Source organism: Condylura cristata, unplaced genomic scaffold (genome assembly GCF_000260355.1).
Source record: "Condylura cristata isolate star-nosed mole 26May11 unplaced genomic scaffold, ConCri1.0 scaffold00012, whole genome shotgun sequence".
In the NCBI taxonomy this organism is placed as follows: Eukaryota; Metazoa; Chordata; class Mammalia; order Eulipotyphla; family Talpidae; genus Condylura; species Condylura cristata.
In genome coordinates, this window is record NW_004567113.1 from 20,040,794 (window position 1) to 20,066,894 (window position 26,101).

Here is a 26,101-nt window from a genome sequence, read left to right on the forward strand (position 1 = left end):
CCAGTTTTGTATGCATAAATAAATAAATCTTCAAAAAACAAACAAAACTATATGTTTAGGGTTATTAGTACTTTTCCAGAATACATGTTCTCTTTAAGATTTGTAAAATAGAAAACTTTCACAGCTGTGAAATTGATTTTATCTCAAGCCACAAATACCTGTTCCTAAAACTTAAACATAGTTGCAACTTTTTCATTTTTCCTTTATGTAGCTAACTATTTCTATCTTCATAATGAAGTCATTCACTAGATGGGTTTTTTAAAGTGATATTTAAAAATGGAAAAAAAAATGCTTTATAATAATGTCTAGTGTTTAGGATTGAAAATTACGGATGAATTTTTAATCTTGTTAAATTTCTTTGCTTTATAAAAATGGTCATGTCACTTTATATATATTGTACCATGGACTTGCATTATTTAAAGCTAATATGGCTTTCCCCAACAAGGATACATACAACAAGTCCTTTTTCTGAAGCTTTTATGTGTGGTGAGGGGATACAATGGGGGTAAATATTACTTTACCACTTATATATTTGGCATTTACATGCAAATTCAGGTTTGCTTTTTTAAGGATTTATTTATTTTTGCGTCCAGAACTAGGGTACAGGCCAGAAGTGCAGGGGCGGTGAGAAGATTCGCCAGAGACAGAGGGGAGAGCAGAACAGGCAGATCAACCAAGTACACTGCTAAGGGGAGCAGCGGGCGGGTCAGGAGAGGTCTGCCACGCCATCTGGTCACCTCCGGGGCAGGCGGGTATCGAACTCATGCGGAAGTGGCTTAAGCTTCTTAGTGCAGTGCTTTAACCCGCTGCGCCACCAGGGAGGGCCCAAATTCAGGTTTTTAAGGAATGGTTTCTATGCAAAATGCATTACAAAAAATTAGAACTTATTTAATTTCATCTAATTAATACAAATATTGTGCAAGTTCACTTTTGTCCAATTTTGATATTTAGTGAATTACCAAAAGTAAACATAAGTGGTGTTTTTATTGAGTGGCATAAATATGTATCTTTCATATACTGCATTTAGACTCAGATAAAAGAAAAGTAATGGGTAGTGAAAAGTAGCACTGTTGTAATAGACAACAGTAGTCTCTTCAATAATTACTAAAATTTAGCAAACCTGTGTGTACACACACACATAGGTTAATTCAAATGAGCCAAGTACTTATTATTCTAATATAGCCAAAAATACTCAGTTCTGTTGGTTCTCACCAGAATAGTAGAAATCATTCAATTAGCAACTATTTTATTAAAATATTATATTTTTGGAGCATGGCCTAAGTAAGTGAATGTTCCAGATAATTTTTGCCATCTTGAGACATTGTAAGACTTCATTATTGATCAGAGGAAATGGTAGCCATTAGATATTTATGGATAAAAGAGTGATACAATCCAATACATATTTTCAAGGCAATTGGAAAAAATATAAATCTGAATCTATTATTTGAGCTTGATAAACGTTAGGTATTTATATAGCTAAAATATCAGCTTCAGTTTGGATATTGATAGTCTATTAGGAACTACCTGCAGTTTGCCCCATTGTGCTTTTTTGTCAGTTGTCTTACCATTCACTTTATTTAAAATTCCCATCAATTTTAAAAATATTTTGACTTTGAGTAAAAGATTATTTTTTTTCTGTCCATAATGGAATTAAAATAAAAACAGAAAGCCCTCTGAAAATATTCCCACATAGAAAATGAAATAACCTCCTAAAAATAACACATGAGTTAAATGTGTAAGCTGAAGGGGGACCAAACATAAATTTTAAATATTTTTGAATTGAATGAAATATATCAGATTCTGTGATATACAACTTTAACAGTGCTTAGAGGGAAATTTGTAATACTAAATGTGATAATTTGAACAGAATAAAGTCTTCAAAAAAGAAGATCAAATTAAATAAAAGAAAGTAGAATGAAGGTGATAGTAGTGCTAAGAGCAGAAATCAGTGAGAATGAAGACAGTCTTTGAAAGACTCATTAAAGCTAATTGAAAAAAGAAAGCTACAGATTACAAAATATTGCAAGTCCCATCCTTATACATTACAGGGCTTATAATAAGAATAGCATTAACATTGCCAACAAATTTAATGTACTAAAATGTATAAATTCTTTGACAAAAACTATCAAAAATCACTCAGTAAACTGAGTATTATATTTATTGTGAAAAGGTATTTCTAATCTCCTTCAAAGAAAAATCCAAGTTACAAAGGACTTTATAAATTATATGAAACATTAAAGGAAGAAATAATGCCAGTTCTACTAAGTATGCCAATTCGATGTCATTAAACAGACAGTGAGTGGTTGGTTACTTCCCAATCGTAAGATCAGCATTACCATTATACCAAAACCAAAGACATTGTATACAGAAAAAATTTTAGAGCTATATATATTAACCTAGATACAAAATCCTAACAAAATACAAGCAACACAACATAGTAATATACGGACAAGACTGTATATCATGAACTAATGAATATATACTATTAATAAGAATGCCAAGTTGTTAACATATGTTAATCAGTATAATTCACTATATTAATATACTCAGAAATAGTCATATGCTACTCTGTATAGAGAAAAAACATGAGAAAATTCCACATGCACTAATCAGTGAAATATCAGCAAACTAGGAATATAAGTGTATTTTCCCACTGTCAGGGGTAAAAGTTTATGGCAAACAATCTACTGTCATACAAAATGTGAGAGAGAATACTTTTTCTCTGAGACTGAGAGCAAAGCAGACCAGTCTATTTTCATTGTTCCTACTCAGAACAGTACTAGCCATCCTAGGTAGGTAAGTTAAAAAAAAAAAACAAAGATAAGAAAGAAAAGTGTTTAGTCACAAATGACCTGATTCTGTAGTCGTGGAGACTCCAAAAAGATAATGTAGCTAATCGGTAAGTTTATCGTGAGTTCCTATTTTATATATTATAAGTGAACATTTGGAAATGAAATTTTTCAAAAGTATAATGTCAAAAAAGAAAGATAAATGTCTAATCAATTGATTTTTGATAAAACTGTCAGGACACCATTTCTCAATAGAAACAGTGGTGCTTAGAATATTTAGAACCTCAAATCATGTTTTGCATAATATGTAAAAGTCAATTGAATTGCAAAGTTGTTGACAAAGTCAAATTGGATCATGAGCTTTGTTATAAAATTTAAAATGAAGTTTTTTAGTAGATAACAAAATCTTTGGGAAACAGTGTTAAAGGTATTTTAGATACACTTTTTAAAAATCATGAAAGAAAAAAATAGTTATTTGAATTTCAAATTTAAAATATTTTCTTTAGGGCCCTCCCTGGTGGCACAACAAGTTAAAGTGCAGCACTGTGTATGATCAGCAGCTGTCACATGAATTTGATCCCCAGCCAGGGAGGTGACCCATATGGTGTGGCAGACCTCTCCTGTCATTCCCACTGCTCCGCTCAGCAGTGTACTTTGTCATCCTGCCTGTTCTGCTCCCTCCTCTGTCTCTGGTGAATCCTTTCACCCCCCACATCTCTGGCCTGTACCCCAGTTCTGTATGCATAAATAAATACATCTTTACAAAATAATTTCTTTAGAAGATATTCAAAATGAAAAAACAGACCATCAACTTGGAGAATATATTATATTTCTCAATAATGAAAAAATACAACAAAAATGCAAGGAAAATTTCTAACATTTTGTTAATATACACTAGTGGTAAACACAGGGAAAGAAGCTCATTATCATTCATGGAGATAAATAGAATAAAACCACAATCCAATTTTATTCTAGTAAAATAGAGAGGAAGAATAAAAGAAAAGGTGAAAACTAACAGTAATTAAATGTCACTGTAAAAACCTGATTTCTTGTAATAAACATATACTTGATATGTAACGTTCTCATTTTACCCAGAGGAAATGAAATGAAAATATTTTCCCATAAACCTTCTCAAAAATTCACTGATAAACAGCTCAACAAATTGTGGTACATCCAGAAATAAATACATCTAGCAATAATAAAGGAAAGTACTACTGATACGTGTTTGAATCTTAAATGCAGTATGTGTTTGTGAAACAAGCTATACTCAAAACCTTTCATTTTGGAAAAGAAAAAAACAGCATGGTTTCTAGGAGCAGAGGATAGTAGTAAGTTACTGCTTACAAAGAAAAATAGAAAATTTTGAGTGTTGGCAATATTTATCCTGATAGTGGTGGAGATTTCATATCTGTATATACAGTCATATAAGTAAAAGATGAAGAATTTATTCTGAATCATACCTCAGTAACTTTGACATACAAAAGGAAGAGAATATAGTTCCCTGATTTTGTTTTATTGAGAAAAGTTCTACCTAATCTTATAATGATACTGATATTAAAAGTTTTTCACTCATTTAAACATAATTAGGTTATATATACATACTTGAAACTGAATTATATAAACTAGCAAGTCAACTCCATGTATTTCAGAATAATAATTGTTAAGATAGATCTCTTGGAATTTTGTTCAAATATGAAAATGGGTTATTCTTTATACTTTCCCTTTGAAGTTCTAAAGTAGTTTATCACTATTTGTTAAAATCGCACACTAAGGAACTACATTTAGATTTTTTAAAGCAAGCAATATAGATGGGATGAGTAAGTGAAAACAAAATTCTCTCCCTGATTTCACTCCTTGTATTACTATTAGCTTGGAATACATCTTGAATTTTTTTTTGTGCATTGTTGTACCTGCACATGTTTAGTTTTTAAAAATCAGAAGCTGTATGTTTGCTTTTCAACAGGTTGCATATAATGTAATGTGGGTAAGAGTCTGCATCAATATTCAGTATTCATTCAGTAAATATTATTAAGTACTTAGGCACTATTTTAGATGCAAAGATAGACCAAAGAACCCAGTAGGGCCTCTTCCCAAGTAACTTAATTTATATTCAAATGAGAAGAAAGTAATACATTGGGAGTAAATGTCACCGTTGATACATTTCATTAAAATAAAGACTAAAAAGATGAAATGTGAGTAGAATGAGTAAGAGAAGTACTTGTGATGTAGGCTTGTAAGTACAATACTTGTGGTATGGGCTTGTAAGTATAGAGCTACTTTATTCTTAAGTAACAGATTTGACTACTAATTCTGTTGCTGGGGTTATGATATTTTTACAGGTAATTCTGTAGAATTATCAGAGGGAAAATTGCCTTTTTAAATGTTGCTTTTAAATTCTGCCAAATTATCTTTCAAAATTTTGAACATTGTTTATGAAAAATAGTATCTCGTTTTCATTTATATTTACCAAATTCCCAGTGACATTGAGTGTGTTTGGCCATTTGTTATTTCTCCTGTAAATGGTTTGTTCGCACCATTTTGCCCATTGTGGGTTTTGTTTATTTCTTACTAACATTTTAGGAACTCTTTCTAATTCTGTTTATAACATATACATCATATTTTATAACATTTTCTTTAGTCCTGTCAGTTATCTAACTTTATGGAATCCTTAGATTTTTTTCATTTTAATGCTGTCCATCTTTTTCTTGTCAGCATCTAAGTTTTGTCTTTCCAGAAAAGCTTTCTTATAGTAATTTAGTTCCTCATATTTTCCATTACTAGTATAGTTGCATTCATTTTTTTCCGGTAGGTTTTAATTCATCTGGAATTTTAAAAATATTTTCTGTGGTAGAATCCTGACTTTTTTCTAGTTTCATGACTATTCTCCCAAAATAGTTTACTGAATAATGTCTCCTCCCCTCACCTATGACCAAAAATTCCACCTTAGTCATTATTTTTAAAGTCCAAACTATATGTGTTTTGGATTTATACACCACTGTTTTTTTAGTTATTGTCATTTTATATTTGACATCTGATAGGACTTCCCTTCCTATTGTCTTTTTTCAAAAAAGTTTTGGCAATTTCTGTGTATTTTCTCTTCCAGATGAACTTTAGAATCAACATGTCAAGTTCCATTAAAAATCCCTTTGGGATTTTGATTGGAAGTGCATTGAATTTACAGATTTATTTGGGGAGAATTGACATCTTTACACTATTGACTCTTCCCATCCAGAAACATGGTATGCCTCTCCATTTCTTCAGGTGTTCTTTTATGTCCTTTAGTAAAGTTTTATAGTTTTTTTTCATGTAGGTCTTACATTTTTCTTGTTAGGTTTATTCCTGGATATTTTGTAGTTTCTGTTATTGTGAATTGCATTGTTTCTTCCATTTTGTATTTTATTTTTCAATTTTTTATTGCTAGTACTTAGGGATTCTGTTAATTTTTGTGTGTTGATCTTACCATTTACTTAGTTTTCAATTGATTCTTGAAATGACTAAGCTAATTATTGTCTTCACATGATGGTATTTTGTATTAAACTTTTTTAGTACTTAGTACTTCTGTTTAGGTTTTGCTTGTTTGTTTTTTCAGTCTTACTACATTGATTAGGTTTCCAGAACTGTTCACTACTAGATCTGATTTGGGCATCTTTTTTGATTTAAATGAATTGCTTCTAAGTTTTAAACTTTTATTTATACATGTCTTAAATTTCTGATAGAAAACATCAGCAAAAATGTTTTCTTACCTTAAATATTTCCATGGTAATGGACATTGTTTTATTGCTTGTTGAGATTACACATATTCTTTTCATCTTTAACGTTTTAATATAGTGAATTTAATAAATACATTTACTAATATGGTCATATTTTTCATTTTAGCTATTTAGCATGTATTTATTTTTATATTGCAGTACATCAGGGACTGTGTGATACATTGATGATAATACTTGCTTAGTCTGCAGTGGTTTCTCTTTAAGACAAAGAAAAAATGGTAATAAGCAGATAAGTTTAAAATAATTTTAGGCTGTGGTAGTATTATGGAGGAAATAAGAGGGTGATTAGGCAGAAAGAGGAGACCAAATAGTTTTGTCCGTGAGCGTAAAATGTGAACTTTGACTAGGGAAATAAAACATTGGAAAAGATACTTCAAGAAGGAAAATATCACTATTTCACTCTGTAGAAGAAATTGTATCTCTTTAGTTTTCTTTTATTCTTCTTCTGTATGTATGACAGTTTTTGTACATCTGATGAATTTAATTTGTAATTTTACTATTGTTTAGTTTTGCTAATTAAGCTTACTTACGCTTATGAGCTAGTGAGTTTTCTAGACTTTGTAAATACTGTAATACTATTCCTACTAAAGCATAGACTATTACTATCCTAAGATTTCCATTGAGGATATATTCTGATTCTGTGTTATTTTGAATAATTTTTTTTCTTAGCATACTATCTATTTTTGTGTGGACTTTTACATTTATTGATTTACAGTTGTGCTCAATTTTCTAAGTTTAATTTTATTTTCTTTCATTTTTTTCATAATTAGAATTTGCCTCAGGTATGTATTTTTCTTGTTATAAAACCCAGGAAGTAGTTATTTTATTTTATTTTATTTTATTTTATTAATTACTTCTGTATCTCTTCTTTGTTTCTGTTTTTAAAAACTCCTCATAAATTATATAGTAATTTGGCTTTGTTTTACTTTTGATTATATAATATTTTGGCTTGTATTTTACTTTATGTATTTAAAATCTTCTGCCTAGTAAGGACATTTAAGGTTCTACATTTTTTTTCTGTAAGAATAGCTGTGGTTAAATCTGATGGGAAATTGTGTGCTCACAATTTTTTTTTTAAGTTTTAAGCTGGAACATCATCCATTTATCATTCATTTTAGTTTCTTTCAGCTTGATGATATATGAATGTAACCTGTATTTTTTTTTAATATGCTTAGATTTTCCTTTGTTTAAGATATGGTTAGGTTTTAAAGTTTTTTAAAAATATATATTCTCTGTTCATGATATACTGTTTCTGTTTTACTAATTTTATTTCTGGATGTTCACTGTCTTTGCCTATACTACTTTCTCTCCTCATTTTCTGAGACAGGCTTGTGAAAAGTTTCCCACTAAGTTATGTGAATTTTCAAAAAGTTGTTTATATTTCTGTCATGTTTACTTTATATATGCCTATGTTACAATGTGCAGAGCATTAAGTGTTAGGATGTATACATCCTCTTGGTGTGGTGTATCTATTATCATATTTTTTTATTTTATGCTTTCTGTTTTGAATTCTTTATTGACTTACTAATAGTGGCATCCTTAACTAGGATTGTTTTTTTCACACCTGTTTCACTTTCTTTTCACAAAGTTATGACTAAAAATTTTAGATGTCTGTTTATAATAATGTATAGTTCAGTTTTGCCCTTTTTAAAATCCTAATCTGTGTCTCATTTTCTATAATAGGAAATTTTTTTCACTTGCTTTTATTTTGTCTTTGTCTTCTGATCTTTGGTCTTTTTGCTAACATTATGGCAAAGGTGGTGTGTCTTCTGCAGCTCCTCCTTTCCCCTCCCTCCCCCCGCCACACACACACACACTTGGCTTTGGCTGCATTTATTGAGTTATCTTTGTTCTGTTGTTTCTTTTCCATTCACATAGAGCTGTATGTTTTATTCTTGTTCTTCTGAAGGCATGAATTGTATTAAGCAGCATTTGTAACTAATTGTTCCCTTTACTTGAACCTAGACTTTTGGATTCATTTTGTTATTTGAAGGTATATCTGTATATTCTTTAAAACTCAGAATTATTTCATTCAATCCTGCCTTTCCTGTTACTTAATTGTGAAATTTTAATGATGTATTTATATTATGATATATTTTTATTTTTGTAGTTTTAAGGAATCATTTATAATAGCTACCTGAAATGTTAAATATAGGTTATGTTATATTAGTTATTTGCCCTGCTTAACTAGATTTTATGATTCAGAAAATGTCCTCTTTTATTCTTTTTGTCATTGAAGGTACATATTCTCTAAAATTCAGCAAATGTGTTTTTTAAAATTTCAAAGTGCTCACATATTGAAAAAATATTTCTATTCTACAGTTTTTCTTTCAAAATAATTGTACTTCAGAACTTTTAGTTACACAGTTTGTAGCATTTTGTGTTGTTATTTAGGAAGTCTGGCAAGCCCTGTTTCCCACTCCAAAAGTGTTTGTGGACTTCATGTCCTTGGAATTCTGAAATTTATCAGGTTATGATTATGGTGGTTTGTGTATCTTTTATATGTGTGCATTTTAACAACCCTCTCATAAGAATCATTTTATGATAATTGATAAATTCCAGAAAGAGGATAAATTAATAATTACACCTTATTGTTGATAGAGTATGAGGGAAATTTTGGAAGTAATATATGTAGTTAATATAAATTTAAAATTAATTTTAAAAAGTTTTCCTGTTGAACTATCACTTCATATTGAGTTCTCACAGGCAGATAAGTACTTTGAAGCATAAGAAATCATTTTTTTGTATTAGCTTTATGAGAATAATGTTGTGTCGTTAATCATATTACTGATTCTTAGAACATTTCTAGATCTTACCAAAATTTTTTAGAGGGACAGATGAGTACTTATGAAATAATAAAGGGATGAATCAATATTTTCTTTGAGAGTTAAATATATTAATATTCAGGTTCATTTTAGCGTTATTTATTTTAATCATAGGATTCTGATATAAGTCATACCATTGACTTTTCAAGAACAACTTTATGTGAGTTTTTATTTTATTTTAACAGATACATAGGTCAGTGTTCATTGTCTTTACTGAAATTTTTAACTAAATACAAATTTAAACCAGTTAATTTTAGAGTGATTTGCCCTCTACGCTTTGCACTTTTTTTTTTTAATATTTATTTTTTTATGCTTACAGAACTAGGATACAGGCCAAAGGTGTGGTGGGTGAAAGGATTCACCAGAGACAGAGTGGGGAGCAGAACAGGCAGATCTACTGAAATATACTGCTGAGGGGAGCAGCTGGCGGGCCAGGAGAGGTCTGCCATGTCTGGTGGGGGGATCGAACTCATGCTGCAGTGGTTGGGGGAGCTTCATAATGTGCTATCTTAACTGGAGAGCCCAGCATTGCACTTTTTAACTGGCACTTTCAGACTAAAAATTGCAGACTCAGAAATTGAGCTTTCAAAAAAATTAGGAATACCACTTCTCTAAACTGTTTGATGTAAATAAAATTTGTTGATATTAAGGATTAATTTAACATTACAAACTTACCATAGACTTAGCTTCTTATATTCCCTGTTATAGGCAGCATATTGAAAACTAAATGCAAGAGGTAATTTTAATACCAAGATTCAGAAATTCAGGTTGCTTTGAACTGTTTACATAATAGCCTGTTCTCTGGATGGCACCATATACGTGATGATGACACTTGAGTTATATACTTGAGTCAATGGAGTCCTCTTTAAGTCATTTGAATGAATCTTTTTTTTTTTTTTTAAGTGAAGTGGTATTAGGTATAATCTGTGTCTGTAAACCACTTAGTCATTCAAGTGGCAAAACTAAAACTAGTCATTAAAATAAAACCTTAATATTTACCCAAACACCTTCACTAATGTTCCCTACTATTCTTCCTTTTTTGAGGGATTTTACTGCATCAATTGATTTAAAACATTCAGATGTTAAGTAAGATGAATTTTGGGCCTTCTGGGGCAAATGTGGGAGTTCATTGTTATCTTAAACATTCTTCGTAATATTATCATAATCTAGATTGTCTTTCTTGAAATATAGATTATCATTTTGAAATTTAAATTACCAACTGGAAATATAAGTACCAATGAAGAGTAGTGTTTCCAGAACCACAAAAACAGTTAATAAATTTGCGCATAAGTATGGGAGAACAGGAGGAGTATTAAAAGCAAAAAGGTCTAAATTTTGGAGTTGTGCTGCATTTTTATTTTTAAATGTATGTTTCTTCACACATTTCTTCACCTGTGCAATTAATTGTTCACATAACATTGAAGTTCCTATCTGGTTTCTTTGTCTTTATTGTCAAGATCTAGATTACCTTTTTATACATAAATGCATCTCTCATATTGTCTCCAATTACTGTTCTAGTTTATCTTTGATGCTTAAAATTCTTCATTAACCTCCACTTGGCACAATATTGAACATCCTCAACTTCTTAAGCATTACTCTTTTTACCACGCTTTCAGAATTATTTTTTTCTTAGTCTATATAATCACTGTTTCATCATCTATTCTGTATTTTTTAAAAAATCTTGTTAAAACTGTTTGCATATAGAGTTGCCTGTTGCTTTGTGAGAGGCATTGGATTTAATAAAATCATTTTTGTATTTCTGTTCATTTGCTGGCCTACTCTTTTGTACATTAATCTATAACTGGCTGTGAATACTTGTTAAATTGAATGGAGTTTATATATGAGACCTTGTTAATTAGAATTAGAATATACTGTATCCCAATTTGTGGAACAAATTCAATTTACTGCACTACAAAATGGACTCTTCTCTTTTATAATATGATAATGATAAGATGTTCATTTTGTAAAGAAGCTAGCTTGTAAAAAATGTAATGTTAATGTTCACAGTCCAGATGGGTTGTACATTTCCAAGTGAGTTTTGCATATAGAAGGATTTTGCATATAGAGGGGTTTGGGGGAGTATTATTAGAGGCATAAACAAATCTATTCCACTTTGACAACTGTTGAAAAACCTTGCTTTTTTATTTAGTATTTCTGTTAAGTTTGTCTTGGGGAATGGGTAAAAAGGATTTTTTTTTACATAAATGGTATTGCTGTTAAATAACAGTTTACGGCAAGTTCTGACACTTTTCCTATATTCTATTGTAGGTCTTTCTAAAAGATGGCATTTTTGTGCCTAACGAGGCAATTTTCTATACCATCTTAATACTTAGAATAAATGCAAATTTCTTCACTTGTCGTGAAAATTTCAGATAAGATTTGTATTATTTTACTGGTTGTGTCTTTATAGTCTCTTTAAAACAGTTCTTCCCTTTTATTTTCTGCTCCCCTCCCCCTCCACAAAAAAAAATCCATATTTTAGATTCGTCTATTTTATTTGTTTTAATCAGTGGTTTTCAAGTTTTTCTTTTCCCTGGGGTTTTCTTTGTTTTTTTGTTTTTTTTTCTCCAAAGAGATATTTAGCAATATCTGGAGATATTTTTGGTGTTACATACAACCTGTGGGAGGTTTGCCACTCACTGGCATTTAGTGGATTAGATGCCAAGGATGCTATTAAACAATCTGAATTTCATTGGGCAACCCCCCCAAAACAAGGATTTTCTAAACCCAGAATATCAATAATGCCAAGATTGAAAAAGCAATTTAATATGTTTCTGTAGTTTGTTGTATTACTTTTTATATAGTGGAAATTATTTCTAAGGACCTTAGAGATTGTTGTTTATATTTTGAGGGGCTACAAACACTTCACAGGTGATCCTCTATATTTTATGTTGTATGAATTTAGGTACTTATGATGTTTAAATGTCTACCTTTAAGAGCTAAATAATAGCTACGTCATAACAACTTTTTCTTGAGTATAGAACTTGAAGCGAACTTTTCAAAAGTGGTGTGAAACAACCATTTTTTAGCCAACATGGAATTTTCTAGTTAATTGCAACTTGTCTCTTGGTGCTAGGTATTTAGAACCCTACTTTTCTCTGTCAAAAAGTTGAACTTAGTGATTTCTGAGACTCTTGTATTTATTTCTTTTTTAAGGAGTGGAGGAACATTTATCTTAGCTTATTAAGTAGAACTCTAACAGAAGATTCTTAAGGACTTTGCATTTTGATGGTTCTTTATGGTAGATGAAAATTTGATGAACACAGTTTCGTAAAATTTCCACATAGTCAAAACAATACATCCAAAATAGTTTAAATAAAACATAAGCTTTCTTTCTTTGAATACTGATTACTTTGGTAGATTACTTCCCTTAGAAAATGAATTTAATGAGAACATCACTTTCCTTCCTCTTCATGGAAGTGATACTTTCACTTAAAGAGATTGTTTCAAAATATGTGAATTCCTTATTCAGACAATTTTTAATATTCTAGAGCTTGGGTGTGATTAAAAATGAAATCTTTGTTTTTCTTTAGTAAAAACTATTTTTAAACTGAATTAGATTTCAAAGGGAAAATGTTCTTTTATTTTTAATAGCAATTACTTTACCTGAGAACATACATAGAGTCATGTACTTCTGAATTACTGTACATTTTATTAAACAGGGGAGTACTTATTTTGTTTTTAGATTTCTCATTTATTTATTTATTTATGCATAGAAGAACTCGGGTGTAGGCCAGAGGCGCAGGGGTGTGAGAGTATCACCAGAGACAGAGTGGGGAGCAGAACAGGTGGATCTGAAATACACTGCTGAAATAAGCATGGGTGGGCTAGGCAAGATAGGGCTGCTCCCCCCTGTGGCTCCCTAACTGGGGATAGAACTCACACCTCAGTGATTGGTGGTAACCGGATAGTGCTTGAGACGTTAAACCCTGTACCACTAGGGAGGTATGAGATGGCTTACTTTTCTATTTTTATGAGATTGAATCTTATTTTGTGTCTTCTCTTGTTCTGGAATATATCACAAAATCTTTTCTGTTGGGAAAAGAGTGGTAGATGTTAGAGGAGGATGTTAATTCCTCGTCTTAATTCCCACAGATCTTTGTTTCTCTTTTCCTTATGTTTTTGCATCGTGTGTTATTTTTGTACATACCTTAGTGTTTTCTTTAAGAAAGAAGTTCCTAGGTAGTAGAATTGAATTTACACATTTTTATATCCCCATTCCACCCCTTCCTGTAGTGAATAATATCTCTATACCTGTATGAATATACTTTAAATTTATTTTTAGCAACAGCCTTTCTTCAGCCTTTTAGAATCTGAAAGGGAATGTCTCCTGTGCCATCTTTGGTTTATTCAAGAGTTATTTGAATGCTAACAAGTGTTAGACATGATTCTAGATACAAAGTTTTCAGTGAGCCAAAGTTCCTTTGATTCCTGTGAAACTGAGAAGGACCATAAATATGTAATAATGTGTCCATTGTGATACATCTGTGAAAAAAGTTATGCAGAATAGGGTCTAGAAATGACTAAGAGACTTGCTTAGGTCTTACAGATAATAACTGAAGCACTACTGGTACCTAGGTCTTTAAATCTGTAAATAGCATTAGGATTAATTTCTTAAAAACTGAAATTTCTTTAGTAATTTTTTTTTCTTTAGTAATCTTTAACTGGAATTAGAGGAGGATTTAGTTGGTTTCTGTGCTTTTTCTTTCAAGTTCTTTATTTAGAAACCTATGCATAGCATTTCATAGTCATTTGAAGTTACTGAGTTTTTATATAATAACAATGGACTTAAAAATCAACAAGATTTGATAAAGTTTAGAGTCAGTGAGAAACATATTTCCGCAATTAATATTCCTCAAGAAGATTTGAAATCCAATTTTCTTAGTAAATTTTCACGAAAATTTGATAAGATGCAACATGGCATAAAGGAGTCTGTTAGAAAATCACGTTTGATTGCAATTTAATGCTAACTTATGGTTGTCTTCTAACTTTGTGAATTTTTTTTTTCTGGATAAAAAAATCTTAACATAGAGAAATTTTATACTTGTCTACTAGTGCCACAGTCTTCCTCCTCCTTTTGTCTTATACAAATGAGTTGTTTGGGTTAAAATGCTTTTAAAAACAAAACAAAACAAAACATTTACTTACAGAACGGGGCTACAGGCAAGAGGTGGAGGGGCAGTGAGAGTATTCACCAGAGGCAGAGTGGGGAGCAGAACAGGCAGATTGACCAAGTACACTGCTGAAGGGAGCAGTGGGCAAGACAGGAGAGGTCTGCTGTGCCATCTGGGTCACCTCCAGGGCAGGAATTGAGCTAGCATTGAAGCTAATGAGACTGTCTTTCAGTGTTGCCTCCTAACCCACTATGCACCAGGGAGGGCCCTAAAATGCTTTCTATTTTATTTTTTCTGTGTGCAGCATCTCCTTTGAAAGGTTGTATTACCTATGAGTTGTACTTTGGATTAATTATATAATTGTGCTCTTTGAGATCTTGGTTTTCTAAAGCTTTAATCTAAAATATTTAATTTTTCATGTTTACCTGTATTCATTATCTTACTTCCATTGTTCTTTAGTCTTCCCCCATTAAGTTGAAAATCTGTAGATATTATTACACTAAAAATTACATCAAGAAGAAAGTGTTTCTAGAAAGAAACATCTTTTGTACTATTATTGAAGATAGGAAGGCAGTTTTTACCATGCTGTAACTTTGGACCACATGTTACCATCTAACCTGTGCCTTAAGTCAGCTTCCTAAACTGTAACACTTAAGCTTTTGTTAATACCTTTATTAATTTAAAAAAAAATTTTAAATTCTTCATTTTTCCTCCCTAACCCCCTGCTATGAATTGTTGCTGACAGATTAAAGTTAATACACTACAGAATTTTACACAATTTCAAGTTATTGTTTTATAGACTTTTTCAGAATATTCTATTTTTATTTGAAATATTGGAAATCTGAAATTTTATTTTGTTAAACTGTTTTAGTTTAATATAAATTTAGAGACAGTTATTACTTCACCCAAAATCTAATGTTTAAGGTAAGGATATGTTGAGTAAATTCATCAGTTATGCGCAGTTATGCTTGGGTACTAGACATGTAACTTTCAAAGATAGAATAGTAGTAGTGTTTTTCTTAGTCCTGACATCAGTAGATTAGGCCTGTGTGTAGTTGTCTTTAGGTTAATTACTTTTGTATGTATTTTAGTTATTTCAATGATAGGCATACCTTACATTTTTCAATTAAATTTTACATAATGGGTATTTTATGTTACCTACTTTTTATCAGCAAATAAGAAATATATTTTCACATCTAGTTGTAAATAGCATTATGATAAGGCATATCAAAATAAAAATAACTCCTTTCTTGGGAGTTTGTAATTTTCTGTTTTCAATTTCTTTTAATTGAATCTGCCGTGTGTTACTGTATTCACTGGTTCTTAGTGGATGGTATGCAGTCTCCTCTGGGTCTTACAGATCATTTCAGGATGCCCAAGAGGCAAAACTATCTCTATCATGCTACTAACATGTTATTTACCTTAAAAAAAAAGTGTTAACATTTGTATTGATGTCACAAGCAGTGTGACATCAATACAAATGTTAACACTTTTTTTTTTTAATAAGTAATAAGTAAAACTGCTTGTCCCTTAGTCAAGGCCATGGCAAGAAATTGTACTAGTATCATTATTCACAACCACATACTCACAGATAAAAAACAAAAAAACAAAAACAAAAAAACATTTTTTTCACCTAAAGAATAAGTTTGAGAATCAGGTTTATGGTTATGAGCAAAATGTAACATCTAATATATATAAATGCTGATTTATAATGCTCTACTTTATACTAACCTATGTAATGTTATAAATCAGTATTACTTGATGAAGCCAGAAATACTAGTTTTATGAAGAAATGTACGCATATGCATATGAAAAAGTGTGGTGTTTAGAGAAAAAAAGTGCTTGTGCATTTTCTGAGATGCAAGGAAATAAATGCTGTTTTTCATGAAATGCCGTTTTGTTGGAGAACAGAACTGACCAGTTCAGCTTATCCAACATGTGTATTTGACAAACATTCTCAGAAAATTACTGAACTGAGCATGTTACTTTAAAGGAAACTATTAGCAGACAGTATTTGTTGCCTGTGATAGTTCAACTTTCAAGCATAAATTAGAATTCCAGAAATTTTGTCTAATATTGACAGTTTTCTATACGTAAAGGCATTTTAAGTGTTAAGTCAGTAGGATGGTAGTAGCTGATGTGAGTTTTGATATTGTAACTTTGAGTATGCTAAATATTAGTAAGTATAATCCTATGAAGTCCTTGTGGCACAGTGCTTTAGTGTACAAAGGGACCCCAAGAGCAAAATATTTAAACTCTGGTTTTAGATCATCTACCAAAAAATCAAAGCTTTCACAGCTTAAGCATTAACCTCTTAACCTCCTCTCTAGACACCCTCACATATCAATTAAAATGCATATGATTTCAATTAAAAAAAAACTGTTGGCAATACAATTACTGTATAATTTTCTCCTTGATTTAAATAGTAGAATTATATCCAATTAAATTTATTTAGGGTTGCATTGTATTTGCTGTTGTTTACATTTAAATATTTTTTCTTTTTCTTCTGTTACTTTCCTTTCTTTTTTCAATTTTCCTTCTTCATTTGTTTTATAGGTGGAGTCTTTTATTTTGGATCAGGATGATTTGGAAAATCCAATGTTGGAAACGGCTTCCAAGTTGCTTTTATCAGGGACTGCGGATGGTGCAGACCTCAGGACAGTAGATCCAGAAACACAGGCTAGACTAGAAGCTTTACTAGAAGCTGCAGGTAAGTCTGAAAACACTATGTTTGGAGTAAATATACCTATTTCCCAAAGTTATACATAAATCTAATGAAAATTTATAAACACATGGTCTTGGATATGTAATATTCTATTCAAAAAGATTATCAAATTACTTTCTAGAGAATTACACATACCATTTGATTAAATCATATTGTCATTACTAGAGTAATGCTGTCACCCTTACAAAGATGGGCTACTTACAGCTAGTTTTTATTTTATTTATTTATTTATTTATTTATTTTTAAAGAATTATTTATTTATTCATACAGAACTGGGGTACAAGCCAGAGATGCGGAGGGTGAGAGGATTCACCAGAGACAGAGTGGGGGGCAGAACAGGCAGATGGACGAAGTACACTGCTGAGGGGAGCAGAGGGTGGGTCAGGAGAGGTCTGCAGCGCCATGTGGTCACCTCCCGGGCAGGTGGGGAACTCATACGGAAGTGGCTTAAGCTTCTTAGTTTAGTGCTTTAACCCGCTGTGCCACCAGGGAGGCCCATAGCTAGTTTTTATTAATCCCAAATTTCGTGTTTGTAGATTTACCTACTTGGTAAAATGTATTTGTACCCAAAATTAGTACTAGTAGCACTTTCTCAGTTTTTCCTAGAAATGCAAAGAATAGTGAAAATTTTGAGTTGCCTCTTGTGGATCTTTCTCATGAGGTGGAATATGGTGATGATGCTCTGCTTTCTTCAGTTCTCACACTTAAATAAATGGGTTTTTTCTCTCACAGTCTAGTTGGTACCATATTTTGACAATTTTGTGCATTTTACTGGTGATTTACATGGCCCTCAAGTATAATGCTGACGTGTTTCTAGCTAGTATTCCTAAGAATAAGAAGACTGATGTACCTTATGGAGAAATATACATGTATTAAATAACCTTTAAGGAACAAGTTACACCGTGTAGACTGTATGTTTAGCCTTAATCAATTATATGTTAAATAAGCTGTTTTAAACAAAAGCATACAAAAAAGAATTTATATACTAATTAGTTAATGTAAGTGCTGTGACCAGAGGCTCACAGTTCCTCCCTGTAAGAGCAATGGCTCAGTATTTATTATATTAATTTAGTATTTCCAGAGACTTGATAGAACATACCTATAAATAACAAGAATCAACTGCATACAATTACCCCTACTTTTTTAAATCATAGGTTGTCTTTTATTATAGAGCATATAGTGAATTATCATTTCAGTTTTTATAAAGTGGATCAGAATTATGTTGTCCACATAGGAACAGTGTTTTAATTCGAGGTTACATATCTAATCAAGGATTTAGTGCCACTTATATAAAATTCTTTAAATATAGTTAATGGTATTGATAAATGCCTTGTTCATTTAAAATAACCATATATTTTAAATTTTTCTACATAGACATAAATATACTGTGAACACTGATTTTCTGAGTTTCTTCACCTGTACTATGTATTGTACATGTAATGGCTGTAAATTGCTACTTTGTTATAGTATAAAACTTGCATGCCTACTGTTTGGTATTTCTTTCATTAAATGTCTTACAGCACAGCATTTAAATATTTGAAGGACTCATGGCTAAGATTGATTTCTATCCTGGATAAAATTACATAATGCTTATTAAAGGCATCTTGTTTAACTAAGATGAAAACCTACTAGGTATACACTCAAAAGTCCTACTTGAGTATATAAAAAGAAAACTTTTTTACAGGATAATAGAAATATAATTTAGAATTTACTAGAAATTTGAGACTGCTATAAAAGTTTGTGAGGAAAATGATGTTTGTTAAACTACTTGAAAATGTATCATAAGAGGAGCCAGGAATGTTTCTCCAGGAGATGAGAAAACTCAGTTAAATACAAGAGGGATTTTGTGTTTGTGAACCAAAGAGGCAGTGCTAGATTCAGAGATGTTCTATGAAAGTAGATTTTAGCTGAAAGAAGCTGCTAACCACTTGCTTCACTTTTGTCCTTATCATGTTTATTGCTACTTTTTTCTCTTTTGTTTGCAGTAGTTTATAAGTTTACATCCTCTCTCTTTCCCTTCCTTGTTCTCACATTTCCTCTCCATCCTTTAGATACTTACTTTTTAAAAAAGAACAGTTTCACACACAAACTCAGAGAGAAAAATATAATGAACCCTCAGCCTTTCTATAATCCTTTGTAAATACATACAGTGATGGACAGAGTCCCCTAAAGTCTTTTCAATGTGATTTTTAATCTTTTGAAAGCCTCCATACTGTTTTTCATTGGGGATGGTCAGTTGCCATTCTCACCAACAGTGTAAAAAGGGCTCCTTTTTCTTCACACATACTCACATTTGTTTCTGGTCTTTTTGATGTGAGTTATTCTCACAGGTGTGAAGTCGTTTAATTTGCATTTCTATGACAATTAGTGATGACTATGCACATTTTTACATATGCCTACTGGCCATTTGTATATCTTAAAGGAGAAGTGTGCCTATTTAGCTCTTCCACCCATTGTTTGATTGGATTATTTGTTTGCTTTTTGTTGCACTATATGGAATTCTTTGTATACCCTGGATGTCAGTCCCTTGTCATGTTACATGTGTGCTGTACAAGTTTTTCCTCCCCTTCAGTAAGGGTATCTTTATGTAAGTGACAGTTTCTTTATTATTATTTTATTATTTTCTTTTTAGTGACTGTTTCTTAAGCTGTGTGAAAGAGTCTTAGTTTGATAAAGTCCCATCAATGCTTATTCTCTTTTGTTTTCCTTGTTGCCAGAGAGGAATCCATAAAGCCATTTCTGAAGCCTAATGTTTTGTAGAGTTTTGCCTGTTTATTTTATGATTTTTGACCTTATATACAGGTCTTTTCTCCATTTTGAATTGACTTTTGTATAAGGTCTGTGGTAGAGATTAGGCTTCTTTGTTTTGCATGTGGCTGTCCAGTTTCCTGGTACCATTTATTTAAGAGGCTTTCCTTTCTCCCGTTGCCTATTTTTGAAGACTCATCCATGTTGATATGGATTTATGGACTCTCAATTCTATTTCTATTGGTTTGTGTATCTGTTTTTGTTCCAGCGTTGTTTTGATTATTCTGGCTTTGTAATACATTTGAAGTCTAGGTGTATGATTCTGTCATTCTCATGTTTTATCAGAATTTACCTTTTATGGTCCTTTATGGTTCCATATGAATTTCAGTAATGGTCTCTGTGTTTTTGTTTTTAAAGGAGGCCATTGAAACTTTAGAGATTGCATTGAGTCTGTTTGTTCCTTTTGGTAAGCTATCCATTTTGACAAGGTTTCTTCAAATTCAGGAATAGGGAATTATTATCTTCCCATTTCTTTGTGGCTTCTTCTATTTAACAATGTTTATAGGTTTTTGATATATGTCCTTCACCTCCTTTAAGTTTACTCAAAGATATTTTTGGTGTTATTGTAAATGAAATTGTTTTCTGATTTATTCTGTTTTTACCATTGTTGGGAGTGACCAAAGATTTACTGACAAGGACTGAATTAGGGCGGTAAAGAATTTGGCCTTGCATCCAAGCTTGATAACCTTGAGATCCTGGATGGGACTAGCTGAAGGTGACAGGGAACTGGGCCTCATATCAAGGACACAGCGATGAGTCACCTCTTGGGAATCTGAGTTTAGAATCTGTATAAGATTATTGAGGGGGCAGTAGCTGTGGAGCTCCTAGCACTCTAGGGGTTCTGCTGTCCGGGAGCAGTAAACTCTGCTTGCTCAGCCTTTCTGCCTCCTGCCTTCCTTTTGTGTTGCAGGTCACAGAAGTTGGGACAAAACAATCATATTGTTTACAAATAGGAAGGTAACTGGTTTTTGTGTTTGATTTTGTAAACTTACACTTCACTGAACTGCTTTAAGGTTCAGTTAGCTTTTTAGTGGGTCCTTTAGGCTAGTTTTTTGTGTTTATTATCAAGTCATCTAAAATATTCGTAGCTTTACTTATTTTCTCCCACTTTGAATTCCCATTATTTTTTTCTCCTGTGTATGTGTAATTGCTGTAGTTAGGACTTCCACTATAGTGTTGTTTATTAGTGGCAGAAGTGTACATCCTTGTCTTATACCAGATCTTAGTAAAAGAGCTCCCAGTTTTTTCACCATTGTGAATGATACTATCTATGGTTTTGCGATATAAGGCCTTCTTATGTTGACATATGTTTCATTAATACCCAGTTTTGCAAAGGCTTTCATCATAAATAGATATTAAATCTTACCAAATACATTGTCTGCATCTGTTGACAGTGATGAATTATTGTGAATTATGTTGAATTTTGAATGTTGAACCATCCTTATATTTCTGGTGTAAGGTCCCATGTGGTCATGCAGTGTTAATTCTGTTTGCTAAAGTTTTGTTGAGGATTTTTTAGAATTATTTCCATTAGCAAAAATGGTCTCTAGTTTCATTTTTTGTGTGTTATTTTTATCTGATTTTGGTATTAGGTTAATATCCTCATAAATTGTTTGGAAGTATTTCAAGTTCCTCAATTTTTTGAGTTTGCAGTAGTAAGAAATTACCTCATCGTTGAAGGTTTGACTCACTTGTGAAGTCTGGTCCTGGAATTTTGTTTTTTGGGAGTCTTGATTATTGTTTCAATTTCCTTGCTTGTAATTGGTTGTTCAGGATTTCAATTTTTTTCCTGTTCAATCTTGAGTGATTATATCTTTATGAGAGTTTATCCATCTCTTCTAGGTTATTGATCCTTCTAGCATTTAAATATGTCTCTCTTGTGTCTCCGCTTTCATTTCTAATTTTCTTTTGAGATTTTTCCCTTTTTTTTCTTTGTGAATATAGATAAAAGTTTGTCAAATTTTTTTATTCCCCCCCCCCCCAAAGAACCAGCTTTGGGTTTCATACTTGTGCAAGTATGTTTTATTTATTTATTTATCTGATTTCTTTACTAACCCAGTAGTCATGCAGTAGCGTATTGATCTGTTCCCATTTAGTAGAGGATTTTCTTCTTGTGACCAATACCTAGTTTGAAACCTTATGGTCAGAGAAGATGCGTGGAATGATGTGATTGCTGATACTTTTCTTATGACCCAAACTTGTGGTCAATCCTGGGTTATTTCCATGTGCACTTGAGAAAAGTGTATTCATATTTTTGGGGGTACAGTGTGCTCTATAAATGGCTATTATGCTCATGAGATTTTTTTTTTGAAGATTTATTTATTTGTGCATACAGAAATGGGGTACAGGCCAGCGGCTCAGTAAGTGAAGATAAGACAGTAAGAGGCTTCACAGAGACAGAGTGGAGAGCAGAACAGGCAGATTGATGAAGTACACTGCTGAGAGGAGCAGCGGCCCAGTCAGGAGAAGTCTGCCATGCCATGTGGGTCACCTCCAGGGCAGGCTGGGATCGAACTCATGCGGAAGTGGCTTTAGCTTCTTAGTGCTGTGCTTTAACCTGCTGCACCATCAGGGAGGGCCTTATTCTTTGTTTTAAGTGATTGTCCTTATTTCTTTTCTTGCTAGTTGATCTGAGTATTAAAATTCTCCATTGAGAATCTGTTTTTTCCACTGTAAGTTTTAAGATTTGCAAGTAATTGCCTTACATGCATTTAGTGCATATATGTTGAAGGTGTGTTACATTTTCTTTTATTCCCTTAGTTATTAAATGTGTCCTCCCCAATGTCTTGTTGCTTTTTTAGCTGAAAATGTATTTTATTTGATATAAGTATGACTGTGCTTGCTGTCCTTTGTATCCCAGTGTTGTATTGTTTTCTAACCCTTTACTCTGGGTCTATGTCTATCTTGAAAGCACAGGTGCATATCCTGTACACAGCAGAAAGTTGGATAGTTATTAGTCTAACCAGATACTCGGTGTCTTAATTGATGAGTTCAGTTTGTTTACATTTAGAGTGATTATTAAACTATGGAGGTTTGCTGTTGCCATTTTTGCTGTTAATTTTGTGGTTCAATCTATTCCCTTGTCCATTTGTTTGTGGGTGATTCTCTCTTTGGCTTAACTATGAAAGATCCTTTCAGCATTCTTAGTGGTGGTCCAGTGTTTCTGAGTCCATCAGGTTCACCTTGTTTCTGAAAAATCCTTTATTTCTTCTTTTCTGCTTGAAGGATGGTTTTACAGGATAGGATATTCTTTGTGGGCCGTTTTTATCTTTTAAGTGTATTGGTCATCACATTCCATTCTTTCCTTGCTCATAGCATTTCTTCTGAAAAATCTAATGTAGATTTGATTGGTATTCCTTTTGGTTATCTGCTTATTCTAAGCTGCTTCAGTAGTCTTTGTCTTGAGCTCTCTTAAGTTTTATTAGACTGCGTCTTGGTGTGGGTCTTATTTTGTGTAAGGACCCTGACACTCTTTTATCTTCCTGGGTTTGCATTTTAGTTTCTTCTTCAGGTTTGGGAAAATTTTCTCTTTTATTTCTTTAAGCAATTTCTGCCTACTTTGTCTTCCCCTTCTGAGACACTCATTGTTCTTGTATTGCCTTTCCTCATAGACTTGTGTTATACTTGAAATGTTTCTTCATGTTTTTACTTAGTATGTCTCTTCCACCTGAATTCTTTATGCACTGAAATCCTCAGGAATCCTGATTTAACCTCCCATTTGATCTGTTTCTACAGCTTTTCCCAGAATTTTCATTTCTTCTGTTGATCTTCTTACATTCTGCCATTTTAGTCTTATCTAAAGCTTCCATTTTTATTTTCTGCTAATTTTTTTATTTTACATTCATGTGTTTGGCTATTTGTGTGTTTTCTTACATTTCGTTGACTGTTATATACTTTTTTATAGTTTTGAATTCTGTATCTGGTAAGAAGAAAAGATCTTTCATGCCCTGTGGTTTGGGTCTGGAGATTTGTTCTCTCTTTGTCGTGCAGAATTTCCTTGAGGGCTCAGGTTGCCAGTTAGTCTTTCTTTTCCCCATTACTTTCTGAATATTAAAGGTGCTGTGCTTCTCTATTTTTCTAGTGGGACACATGACAGGGAAAGCTGATCTGTAGCTGGTCTTCAGTGAGTAAAGGTATCTAGTCTCTTGCTCCTATTGGTACTGTAAATAGGCAATGGCTTGGTTTCATTCGTGTGTCCATGCTTCTGACCCTCTGAAACTTTGACCTGCCGATGTCCAGTTTGCCACTCTATCCAGATCAGTCACATATACATCAACACTCTGGTAGGGTTAGCTGTGCCTTACTGAACTTAGCTTCCTTTCCTGGTTCCCTTCTTCAATATGTCTGGTTCCCCACAGTTCTGATGACCATATGTAGTGTGGTTAGATCCTTATCATCCAACTTTGCCTTCCATGGGAGCAGTTATGAGCTGCAATTCTGTACCAACAGTATCCTCTCCTTTTCACCCTTTGTTCTCTTAGGATGGAATTTTTCCTCATTTCTTCTGTCATGCTTGGTCAGTGTTTTGAATTTTTCCTCATTTCTTCTGTCATGCTTGGTCAGTGTTTTACCGTGGTGAAGATGAAGTACTCCAGTTTTTCCCATTGTGGTTTCCTCCAAATTCAGTGCCTGTTTGGACTTTGTGTTTTATTCTCCCCAGAGTTATGCAGGGACTTAACTTTACTCTGAAGTCATCTTCTGTTTAAACCATGGTTTCTGACAGACGGTTATGATACAGCTGATCTGGATTGATTAAAAAAAATCTATTTAGGCCCTCCCTGGTCGTGCAGCGGGTTAAAGTGCAGCACTAAGAATCAAAAGCTACCTGCCTGCCCTGGAGGTGACCATATGGCGTGGCAGACCTATCCTGACCCACCCGCTGCTCCCCTCAGCAGTGTACTTCGTTGATCGGCCTGTTCTGCCCCCCACACTGTCTCTGGTGAATCCTCTCACTGCCGCTGCAACTCTGGCCTGTACCCCAATTCTGTGTGAATAAATAAATCTTTAAAAAAAATCTATTTAACCACATGACTATTGTATTGAAAAAATAGTACTATAGCATGTTGAGGCTATAGTTGACTGAGGTATCTTAACCAGATTTATTTTGGATTTATCCATAAACTCTTAATCGTGGGTATTTTATACCCTTTAGGAAGAAAACTAAATAGTATGGAATTTTCTCTTCTAAGTTTTTAAGCTTTTCTATTAATACAAGAATTCTGCACAGATATGTTTATTATTTCCATTTGAGTGGTCTCCTGAGTCTTTATCTCAGATAACTAGTTTTGAAATTTATAATACTGTTTACTAAATTTGAATCTAAATTTCTAAATTTAATCTAAATCTAAATTTCTAAATTTAAATCTGAATCACTTGGGGGATCCTTTTTTTAAATGCAGGTTTGTATCATTAAATCTCAGTACCTTCATCTTAGGGTTCTTTATTTCTAACCAGCTCCCAATAGATAGTAGTGTTTCTGGTTTGTGGGGCCACATGTTGAATAATGGGGCTCTGTACTATCCATCATAACATGAGATATTTATCTGAAGTGGCTAGCTTTGCAATGCTGCACTTTAACCCATTGCGCCACCAGGGAGGGCCCCTAGAACAGTTTTGTATCTTTTTTAAAAGCTCTACTGGCTGGAAGTCTGGATTATCACTGAGTTAAAGCAATAAAGACTTAAGAATAATTACATGCATTGTGATGACACCTAAAAGAGGTACAAGTTGTTTTAGACATGTTGACTACTAACAATTTCTGCTTTTGAAACTTATTTTTTCTTTTGCTGTTTAGGTTTTTTTGAACATATGTTTTTAGATACGATTTTGTGTATATGTTATAATCAGAATTTGAAATAAAGAAGTACTCATGTATAGGCTGTCTTTTATATACCCTATAATAATGTTTTATTAGGATGCTTTGCTCACAAGTAATAGCACTCCAAATAAACATTCGTAAACAAAATTGAAGAAGGGTAGTGCTGAATTCTAGTACTGTAGGTGTCATTGATTCAAAAATAACTATCAAAACTCTCTTTCTATTTTTTTCTGCTTTCCCCTGTGTTGACCT

General features: G+C 32.6%; 1 protein-coding gene across 3 annotated transcripts in view; it reads left to right on the forward strand.

Moving 5' to 3' along the window:
* The window catches only part of ANKRD17 (ankyrin repeat domain 17), a 136,359-nt gene that overhangs the window by 47,555 nt on the left and 62,703 nt on the right, over window positions 1-26,101 (forward strand). For all 3 annotated transcript variants that reach the window (XM_004681223.1, XM_004681222.2, XM_004681220.2), the window contains exon 2: window positions 17,055-17,208. In XM_004681223.1, the coding sequence (XP_004681280.1) occupies window positions 17,055-17,208 (154 nt within the window). The remainder of the gene's footprint in view (window positions 1-17,054; window positions 17,209-26,101) is intronic.